The sequence below is a fragment of the Eptatretus burgeri genome, chromosome 16, assembly GCF_056783735.1.
Source record: "Eptatretus burgeri isolate ZD-2024b chromosome 16, Ebu_testis_v1, whole genome shotgun sequence".
In the NCBI taxonomy this organism is placed as follows: Eukaryota; Metazoa; Chordata; class Myxini; order Myxiniformes; family Myxinidae; genus Eptatretus; species Eptatretus burgeri.
The window spans coordinates 59,723,251-59,734,741 of record NC_140976.1 but is presented as its reverse complement, the minus strand read 5'-3'; the positions used below and the strand labels follow the sequence as shown (position 1 = coordinate 59,734,741).

Here is an 11,491-nt window from a genome sequence, read left to right as displayed (position 1 = left end):
TACCTTCAAGCTTATAATGCTCCATGTAATTGCAGGAATTAATTCCTCATTTGGGCTTGGGATTTAATTTCCTTGAATTCATCGACTTGATAATTTTCTGGGTTAATCACATATTTAGGTTGGTTTATAGGACAGTGGAATATCTTGAATTTTGGACTTCCAAGAAGCTTTGGAAGTCTTTACAGTGCCAAATTCATTGGGTTGTCACCCTCGATTCCTAACATTGTAAAATTCCATCAGTAGTATCCCTGAGTGTGGCTCTCGTTTTTGGGCTCGTGACTCTCATCTTGCACCCAACAGAGTAGTGTAAGCAAAGGTCTTTTACAGAGTAATGGGTGTCACTACACAGGAGTGCAATGTCTGCGCCTCTAAATTCTCAGACAATTGGTGGCCGAGTACTTTTCAAACCCCACTGGATCACACACACTCACTCATTCAGCAATCCAAAACTTATTGCCCTCTCCAAATCTGAGCTTATAGCTCACCTCCACTTCCTTGCCTTTCTGGCCTACTTCCACCTTTTCTCCCCACTTACCCTGTTTATCAGCTTTTGTTGGCTGCTCATATAATTGTCTACTTATCTACCTATATGTTCCATTGTACTGTCTGTATATATGCTCTTATACCTACAATACGTGTGCTGTGTATTGATTCCTTCCTTAACATTGTCCATCCCTTGTCTATCTGTTCCCCACTGTTCCATTGTTAATCTGTTCACCTCTTTCCACGGTTCAGATTTTTCCAAAGCTTTGACATGCATTTTAAACTGGGTTCAACATTAACTTTTTTTTCTCAACTATCTATGGGATAGGTAGGTTTTAGATATTACAGGTCCCACCAACCATTGCGCCTGTCAAACTCTTCGTGGCACATAACTTATCATACCTCAAAGGTAGCTCCACCGGGCCAGCACACCCCATATCTTCTTTCACGGATGAGTGAATGGTGAAAATTAACATTTTATGAATCGCATCATGTGCAATGCTGACTGTGTAATGTTTCTCAGACGAACACACGAAGCAGATTGAAGAAGTAACTTCATTGATAACAAAAACAATCCACCACATGCTGAAGGATTGAAATGAGGATTGCCTCTTTGACTTCCCACTGAGTGATTTATTAGTGTTCGGCTGCACTCTCAGAACACACCAGTGACGGTGATAGTATTTTTCAGTCTTTGTCAAACACAATAGTTAACATAGTAGTCATGATTTAATTATTACTTATTGTTCAGCTCAAAGACATTTTTATTTCCCTTGTCTGAATGAGTTGTCCCACCACACGTCATGTGAACTTGTGACCTTGTTGTTTTGGCCATGTAACAAATGAATATAGCAGTTCTCATGTAGTGAGCATTTCGGGTGATGCCATCATGTTTCTTTGAAGATTTCCTCTGTGCGTAGGGGTGGTCACGTCGAAAAAGAGCCTCTTAGCAACTAAAGTCAGCTCCTAACAAACCGGAAGTAATGACCGTGGCATTACACAAAAAAAACAAACTAAATTTAAGGTTAACATATGTAAAGGTTATTGAACTTCCGGGTGGTAAAATTGACGTGATCTTCAGGCTGGTTTTTATGTCTCTGCTGACAAAGTTACCGGAGGCGTTGTTTTCGAGTTTTCCGTCCGTACGTCTCTCTCCGTCGTAATTTTCTGTTTTCTCTGCAATCACTGATCCGATTGACACATTTTCACCATCGGTGCGACTACTCATCTAGAATGTTTTACTGATAATTATGACGTCATAGGTCATGTGGTGTTGCAGCCATGTTGGGAAAAATGAAAAAAATTGGGACCTCTGTGTCTCTGAAACCGCACCAAGGAAAAAAATTGGAACTTGGCACATGGCAAGTACTCCTCATGTTGAATGAGTGTGATTGTTTTTTTCTAGTAATCTAGGGCTAAATGATATGGGGGGAAAAAATGATGACATCATCAGTCATGTGGTTCAGCAACCATGTTTTTTTTGTTTTTTTTTGAAACATAAAAGCCTTCAATAATAATGTGAGCAGAGGCATATCTGTCGACGTCACAACATTGAAGAATGTCGTTTTAGTTATTTATTTATTGAGGTTTTCACTTTCCTGATGCACCAAATTGTCTGCCCCAAACAGATGGACAACTGTTACTGTTGAACCTTTAGAACCCTGCTAAACTTGGCTCTTTGTATCAGGTTGGCAATTTGTCAAGAGAACAGTTTTGCTTTCAGCTTCAGGAATGCTAATCGATAATTCATGGACATTGCTTCTTCTTCTTTCATATGCAGCACATGGCTGCAAGTGGCATCATTGGCTGAGGACGTGGCTGTCCTGCTGATCCTGCTGCCCCTTGTAGGTTAGGGCAGGAATTTGAAATTTTTTTCAGGGTGTCGGCGATAAATCGCCTACTTTTCATGAAGGACACTGTGGGATCTTTTAACGTCCACCAATTAATGCCAGCAGATTGGAAACCCAGTTTAACATCCAACCGAGGGGTGGCACACACATTGACACCTTGCCCTGCCTGTGAGACATCAGGTTAACAGTTTGTATCTGAGCCGAGATTCATGCTCAGGCAAGATGGCTCGGAGGCGAGTATGCTACACTTCTCGGCCACCCTTTCAGGCCCAAGGGCATTGCATTGCCATGCTGCTTCATTCATGCTGAATGATTTTTACATTAAAATGATGGTCATGCATTCTCTGAGTGTTACTTGTTTCACGTTCTATCTCTTTTAGTTTTGCCATCATATGAAATGCCTTGCTCTTTATGAACTGTTTATTTTCTAATCTTCTAACAATCTGCTTTGCACATTTCAAATTCCCTTTCTAAGCAAATAGAGTTTGTTTTTGCTTTTTAAATCCTTAACTCATGCTGTATAGATTTACTTTCATTGTTGTCCTTCAAATGCATGAATTATTTTGAACAAACTGGATTTCATGTTAATTCACATGTGTATATTTGTGTTGCGGTTGTACAGATTGGCGCATCACTCTTTGCCAGTAATATTGGCAGTGGTCACTTTGTGGGCTTGGCGGGGACGGGAGCCGCCTCAGGAATTGCCATTGGTGGCTTTGAATGGAATGTAAGTTAATTGTTTCAACTTGATGGGTGGAAACCACAGTTATAGGATTTTTCAAGTTACATTGCAATAATGTAGTATGTTGATGTGCTCATCTTCATGTTTATGTTAGTTAATATGTACTCGTAAGTTTACTGAAGGTCATGAGGTGACTTTCATTTTAAGAGAGAACTGGAAGCACCTGCTGGATGGAAGGATGGACGCATGCACGCACACCAAGACCGAGCTCCTTTTATATATTAGAAGACTACAGAACATTGTTTGGGGGTAAAGAAATAATTTTATGTGATTAAGGACTTGTTATGAAGTGTAACATAAATGACAAATTAAATATAATATTTATTGTGAGAAGCTTGTTGCATACACTTTTAAGGTTCAAATGAAAAATAACGCACTTATCCAGGAATAGGGGCAGTTGTAAGGCTGGCAGTATAGCCTAGAGTTCTGGACACTCGCTTCTGAGCTCTTTAGCCGAGGTTTGAATCTCAACCCAGCTCTAAACTGGCCAATTAAGTATTTTGGAGGATTGGTATCAGAAAAATGGTAGAAGATATTTTTCAGAGGCTGATAGGTCATTTATGTACATTTAAGGACGCTGTCTCAGAAGTCACTGTATTCTAATGGCAGCATTGGTAAAATATGCCATTGAGAGCAGCATGTTTGTTTGGTTACATGAGAAATATCCACTGCATTTGGAAGCAACCTGGGAGGGGAAAAGAGGAAGATGGTGGCAGAGATGGAGCAAATATATTTTGTACCGTGGCTAATAATTCCCCCGTCTGCTGCAGAAGTCAGTAAACCACTTGCACTGTGGCATTTGTACTAGTGAAAACCATAAGTTGCCTCCCCCTCTCGTAGGTTGGGGGGGGGGGAGTGGGATTGTTTGTGCCCACGACCTGGCCCTGGGTACTACCAATACCCATGCAAAATTTCGTGGAAATCGGCCCAGCCCTGTTTTTTTTCTTTGAGTTTCGCACACACACGCACACGCGCACACACACACACACACACACACACACACACACACACACACACACACACACACACACACACACACACACACACACACACACACACACACACACACACACACACACTTGCCTTATTTAATATACTAGTATGGAGGAAGTCAGAAATCCATATCAGAAAGGAACCTTGTATGCTGATATCAGAGACCTTGGCAAGGAGAGCCAGGTGCCACATCATGTCGAAGTTCATGAGAGGTGTCAAAGGAGATGGTTCCAACCTATTTGTAGTTCATTGCAGAATGTACTTTTGTGTTTCAGCAACATAACATTTGTGTATTCAAATTCAAAATAATATTGCGCATCGAGATGTAGCTGTGGGGCACTATAAAAGAACAACCCAGTAGCTTCGGAAAATGATCTTTCCATTTGATGATGTGTGCAGTTTATTGGTACAATGTGTACTGATGTATCGATGTAGGAGAAATATGAGGGCAGGAGGGGTACATTGACATTGATAAACGGTCTGATATACATTTGCGAATCCAACTGAAGTCAGTAATAGTTTAAAGGGCCATGAAGGCGAGGGGAAGAAAGTTGCTCAGAATACTTGTGTTCCTCAGTGTGTGAGGGTTATATTGACTGCAACATGTTTGTGTCACTAGATCATAGAACGTTTGCTCTGTTCCAACTTTACCCACTTGAATTGACCTTTACAGTTCATAGGTTGCAAAAGTGACCCTCTCCCCCACCAGCTCATTTATAAAATAGTTGAATTGAAACTGCCTGTGGTTTATAAATGTTATTGTGCATCTCCTGCCACTGTTGCAAAACATAATGCTGCATGCAATTATTACTTGGCCTGTTTTCGAACACAAAATGTGTGTCTCTTGGTTAATGTAGTGACCAAACGTGGATGTCACCGAAACTCCAAAATTTACATGTGGTGGAAAAAATAGCACCACTTTTGATTGTAGCCGATATTACAAATCTTCCTTTATCTTATGATATGGAATTCAGTATGGTACTGCATGATGAGTTGTGATCAATAAAATTTCTTTCAAAAAAATGACAAAAAATTGTCAAGTGCATTTCCAAGAATGTGCCAGCAGCATATTATTCACCGAAGGTGGACTGAAAAGGGTGCACCCACCAAGGGGGCCCGTAAGGTGGGGGGTGCCTGCGAGTTTCATCAAGTTCGTTCAGAAATTGCAACACATTTTTGTGTCATTCATGTACATGTAGTGGACAAAAAAATGGAAACACCTGGGTAAATGAGGGACACCAATTTTATTGAAAGCAACGGCTTCCACACAAGTGTGGCGCCTATGTGTTAATTCAACAATTAACATCCCAACATGCTTCGGGTCATGTATAAAAATGCTGCCATGTTTGGTTGCTTATAATTATGGCGAACATGGCTGCAAGAGAAGACCAAAGTGACTTTGAAAGAGGGGTGATTGTTGGGGCACGGCACATCTTTAACCAGGGTGGGCGGGGGGGAGTTGTGGGGGGGGGAGAGGTGATTGTTGGGGTGTGACAGGAGCTTCAGTGACAAAGACAGCTCAATTTGCTGATGTTTCACAAGAAACAGTGTCTAAGGTGATGTTGGCATGGAACGCCAAGGGAAAGACATCATCAGCAAAGGGGAGTCCTGGATGGAAGCACGTACTCCAGGATCGTGATATCCATGCATTAATTTGAAGTGCAATGCAAAGCAGACGAGCAACTGAATATCTGTAAATTTTAACCTGGGGGTGCAAGCAGCCAGTTTCATCAAAAACTGTCCACTGAGAAATCCACAGAGTGGGATACCATAGTCTGGTTGCAGTGTGCAAACCACTCATCACACCTGGCAATGCATGTTTGTGAGTCAAGTGGTGCAAACAGCACAGGCAATGTAATATGGTCAGATGAATCATCCTTCACCATGTTCTCAAGAAACGGATGAGTGCAAGTGTGGCGCCAACCTAAACAACTCTCCAATCCTGAATGCTACAGTGAAGGGTTCTGGTGGTTCTGTAATGTTGTGGGCACATTTTCCTGGCATGGTTTGGTTGCACTCATTCCCTTGGAAAGCAAGGTCGTCAATCGCTACTTAGTACTAAGTGATCATCTTCACCCCACATATTGCAGCATTTTTTTTCCTGCTGGGAGGGGTGTCTTCTAGGATGACAATACCCCCATCCATACAGCATGTGTCGTAGCCCAATGGTTTGATGAGCATGACACTGATTTTATGCATACGTTATGGCCTTCTTAGTCACCACATCTGAACCCAATCGAGCATTTATGGGATATTTTGGAATGACGCCCGAGACAGCGTTTTCCACCTCCATCAAACAGATGTGAGTTGATTGACTTTCTTGTTGAAAAATGGTGCCACATCCCTCCTGCAGAATTCCAGATGCTTGTGGACACTATATCACGGCACATACAGGCCATATGTGGTGGCCCAACACCATATTAAATGGCTTTACATTGTGTTTCCATTTTCTTTGTCCACAACCTGTACTATTTACTGTTTAATAGACAATGTTTATAACATTTCCAGAGGTGGTTAGTCTGCATTTCCAGAGGTGTTTATATGTCAGAATAATCCTCTCTTCACATAAAACAAAATTCATTCAAGGTTCATTAGAACAAAGCCTGATGTTGGCTTAAGGGTTAAGGTGGCTGGCTTAAGATCTTAGAGTTTTGAGTTTGAGCTGATATCAGCCGTTAAATAACACCAGGTGGGTTGACTCAGCCAGTCATCCTTCTGAGGTCAGCAAAACGAGTACCAACTTACTGGAAACAGGGCACTGCATCAGCAGCACAGCTGTGTTCCCAGTAATGATGTAACCAACAGCCACAGGCTACATATGAAATTATGACATGAGAACAGATGTGACTATGTGAGCACACTGGGTCGAATGGGTAACACATGAGCTGGCAAGAAAAAATAAGAGTAACATTGGCCATGGACCTGTAGTTGTAAAATCCTCCATAAATACGCTGACAGTAACGGTTCAGTCTGGTGTGCATTTTGTTTTTCAGGCACTGTTCATTGTTGTGTTTCTCGGCTGGATCTTTGTTCCCATATACATCACTGCTGGGGTAGGTCACATTCATTTACTTCATTTAAACCCAAAAAAATCTTGTTCACATGAAGTCTCAGTGATACATGCCAGGTGTTCGCTTAATGGTTAGGGTGGTGGGCTTGGGATCCTAGGATCCTGAGTTCAAATCTCACTTTGCTGTTGAATCAATACCAGGTGGGGTTGACTCTGCCTGTCATCCTTCTGAGGTTGGCAAAATGAGTGCCAGCTTGCTGGTATCCTGTGTTGGAGTGGTGACCTGTCCAAGATTGTGCCCCATAGCCAAGGAGACTGCTTAGGCAGCACCAATGCTCTGCACAGAGTGTGGTTGCAATGGATGGATGGATCAGTGATATGTATTGTTAATTGTTTTGGCAAGAGTGTCTAGGCCTGTTACCTTTGCATTGCAAGTGGGTCGGTGGCCTCTCTGTATGCTTCCAACTACTTTTTGGTCTTGCACCCTCTCCCCTCTCTTAGATCTTTCCCTCCCAGGTTTCTGCAGGACACACATGATCTGCCAGTAACCCTCTTCTAGATAAACTATAAAAATCTAAGCTCACTGCTCACCTTTACTCATTTGTTCATCTTTTTCTCTCACCTGTGGAACCAACTTCCCCTGTCTGTTCAGTCGCATTCTTCCCCCCAGGGCTTCAAGACAGCTGTTCACCACTAGCTCAGGTCCATAGTCATGATCTCTTCCCCTCCAAATGATCACATTCCCAAACACTTCCTTTTCGTAGTTTATTGTGATTTCTTCCGTCCCCTTCATCTCTTTTTGTTTGTTAGTTGTCGGTTGGTTTGTTCCTTTTCTGTTTCATCCCTGCTTTCCCCTTCCTCCTCTTCCTGTGTTTCATTCAGGTTGTGTTCAGCTTGTTTACACCATGTGTCCTTCTCCCCCTCTCCTCGATCTCACTCTCACTTCTGCTCTGCTGTTGATGTTTCCCCTTTCCATTTCGTTCCATTCCATTCTTGAAATTGAAGATTGAAAGGGATTTGATGAGATTATTTTTTTCCTGCAAGGCAATGGTTTTTCTAAATACATTGAAGTTAATAATCCTATTTTTCACTGTTAAGTTACCTGTCCTAAACTGCACCAAGTGATGGTGAACAATGCGAATACCTTGTGTTCCTATGGTCCATTGAGATGCTGAGAGTTCATCTTGCTTTGTTCCAGGTGATAACCATGCCGGAATATCTGAAGAAGCGTTTTGGCGGATTGCGTATCAGGATTTACCTGTCCGTCCTCTCTCTGCTCCTCTACATTTTTACAAAGATCTCGGTACGTTCAGGTAGAAATTTTGATGCAGGAATTTGATTCACAAGTCTCAGATGGATTAACAAGTCCAAAGCTTTACGTACGAACTTTCATTCAACCCCCACACACACTACCTGGTTTGAACATTGCTCCCAAGGAGTTCGTATGATTATATCGACTATTCGGAGAGATTCAGTCGGGGTGAGGGTTTCTCCTCTGTTGTCCTCACACTTGATTGGTCATTCCATTCTCTCATCAGTGATGATGTTTTAGGCTAAGCTAATGAAGCATTTACTTTTAAAATCCCACCTTAATAATCCCTCATGCATTTTGTTGTTAACATTGTAGTCATCACCACTTCACCTTTTAAGGCCTATTCTTGTCGTGGTTACGGTAGAAAATCGCAAGTAAGGAAATAAAAGGAAGAAACTGTGTTGATTTCAAACCAGGACATGTTTTTGTGATTTTTATTTTTTACTTTGCACCTTGCCCTTTGGCCTCGAGGTCAAAGTGCTTGTGTATTGTTTGGACAACTGTTACCATTTACAATTTTGAAAATGCATCTGTTTGTTTGCGTTTGTCATATCGTTTGAATTTTCTCTTTCGTTTGTAAGAGAATGCAATTTGCCTTTCGGTCGATCAGGATGCACAGGCCTTTTGTATGACTTGCATTTTGGCCTCTGGGTCAAGCTCAAGGTGTATGTTTATAGCTTGGAGAAACTCCGCCATCTTCTTTTGTCTTCTGGCTGTAGTACACGTTATGTTCAGAATTGTCATCATGTTGAGTTTTTTTTTTCTGTTAAAAAGAATTTGTCAACAGAGCAACATCAGCTTTGGTCAGAGGCAAAGCATATGATCATGCAATTTGGTTTTAGGATCGTGTGTGTGTGTGTGTGTGTGTGTGTGTGTTTATTGTGTGATTGTTTCACATTTTTGCCTGAGGGCTAAAGGGAGATTCTACAGTAACGGAATTACAATCAGAGGAAACTCCAGCCATATTTTAGGCCAATATTCCAAACTGATTGCCTTGATTTGATGGATATCTCACTAATTCTCTGCCCTTGTACCCGAGCTACCATATTAGCCATTCAAGTCGGGAGCAGCCTTTTGCTCTGAAGAAATAAGAGGCAAAACACTTTGGTAACGGAATTACCTTAGAAATTTAATACAAAAAAATCATGATTTTGAACTGCAGATTCCTCTGAATTAATAAGATATATGACTAAAAATAGTTCAGTTTCTAAGAGCCTATCAAGTAGCCTATGGAATCAGGCTTTGCTTAATTTAGATATTACTTTGTTGATGAAAGGAGTCCCTTCAAAGAAGAAAAGTCCATGGTAACGGAATTACATCCTCTGAAACAACTGAACACTGTAAGGCCGCAGGCCATTATTCATTCCAGATACCCTTCTGAAGTTACAAAACCTACCACAAAGGCATAAGAAAAACTTAGCTTGACTAACACAATGCATCCAACGGGGATGCAGTTAACAGACTTTTCAACACAATTTAACACCAACTCCTAAACAAATCAGCTTGCCACAGTTTTAACTCAATGGAGCTCTGTCAATACAGTATCTGATTATTTGGCAGAAGGTTGTTGCTCCAGATATACAGGCTTTTACACAGGATTTTTAGCAGATTTTATTCAACGAGTACATGCCCGTAAAATAAATAAATAAATAAATAAATAAATAAATAAATATTCAAACCGCGAGCAAGAAACAACCACACAGGCCATTTCTTCGCTCTCGTGTGCCCGTACGTGCGTGGCCAGGAAGTTCATATATCGCAGTTACGATTATTCGCAATTTAGTTTTAATGGCCAATTATTCAATTGGCGCCAACGTATTTTGCCTTTTCGCAATGTCATCGCAAGGAAAAACACAAAGAGAAGAGAAGAGAAAAATTTTTTTTACTTCCTGGTTCGGAGCATACCAGCTCACTCTGATGTTACCGAAATTTATGCACCGTCTAATATGAAAACTATCATAACTTGGGGCATTGTGTTTATCTATAAATGCGCATAAGAAATCAAGAAATTATTAGAATACACGAAGTCATCACTCTCCGGAAGCCCTATGTTGTAACCTGTAATGGGGAACGCGGCTGAGCTTCCCTTCCCCCATCGGCCACGCCCACGCAACAACGTGTCTTGTCATTGGTTGGTAAATAAATGGCCATAACTTGGGAAGCACTTGTCTGATTAATATCAAACCTTGAAAAGGCACATCCTCAGGTCCCCAGCAATATACCTGGCAAGTTTCAATTAGATCGGACCAGTGGTTGTCGAGAAACAGCGGTCTCGCACGCACACACACACACACACACACACACACACACACACACACACACACACACACACACACACAGACGCGCACACGCGCGCACACACAGACGCGTGCACACACACACACAGACGCGCGCACACACACACACAGACGCGCGCACACACACACAGACGCGCGCACACACACACAGACGCGCGCACACACACACACAGACGCGCGCACACACACACACAGACGCGCGCACACACACACACAGACGCGCGCACACACAAATACAGACGCGCGCGCACACACACAAGCGCGCGCGCACACACACAAGCGCGCGCGCACACACACACACAGACGCACGCATACACACACACACACACACACACACACACGCGCACACACAGATGCGCACACACACACAGATGTACAGACGCGCACACACACACACACACACACACACACACACACACACACACACACACACACACACACACGCGCACACAGACACGCACACACACAAACACACACACACACACACACACACATTGCTGGAATTATAGACAGATGAAGAAACAAACATGGGGAAAAAACATGGTAACGGAATTACCCCAACCACACATATTTTGTCTAAGTGCTATGTTTTGTCCACTCTTTGTGTTATTTGCTATTCCATGGGATTTGAAATGTGAGGCCAATATTCTCCATCCCTTCCTGTGATATTTTCTTTCCCCATTAACCCCTCTTCCCCCAACCCAACCCTCTTTTAGCGGTGTGTGCTTCTGTGCTTCTAACCCTCCTTTCTCAGAGTTTAAAGGCCCAGTCACACCTTGACGTTTTAGCCAGCGATGACAACGT

At 42.3% G+C, this 11,491-nt stretch overlaps 1 protein-coding gene across 2 annotated transcripts in view; it reads left to right on the top strand.

Annotated features, from left to right (window-relative positions):
* Positions 1-11,491, top strand: part of LOC147011142 (sodium/glucose cotransporter 1-like) — a 144,886-nt gene that overhangs the window by 28,275 nt on the left and 105,120 nt on the right. For both annotated transcript variants that reach the window (XR_015052450.1, XM_085859830.1), the window contains exons 3-5: positions 2,956-3,060; positions 7,062-7,121; positions 8,277-8,381. Coding sequence is in view for 1 of the 2 variants with exons in the window: in XM_085859830.1 (XP_085715956.1) it covers positions 2,956-3,060; positions 7,062-7,121; positions 8,277-8,381 (270 nt within the window). In the remaining variant the exon portion in view is untranslated. The remainder of the gene's footprint in view (positions 1-2,955; positions 3,061-7,061; positions 7,122-8,276; positions 8,382-11,491) is intronic.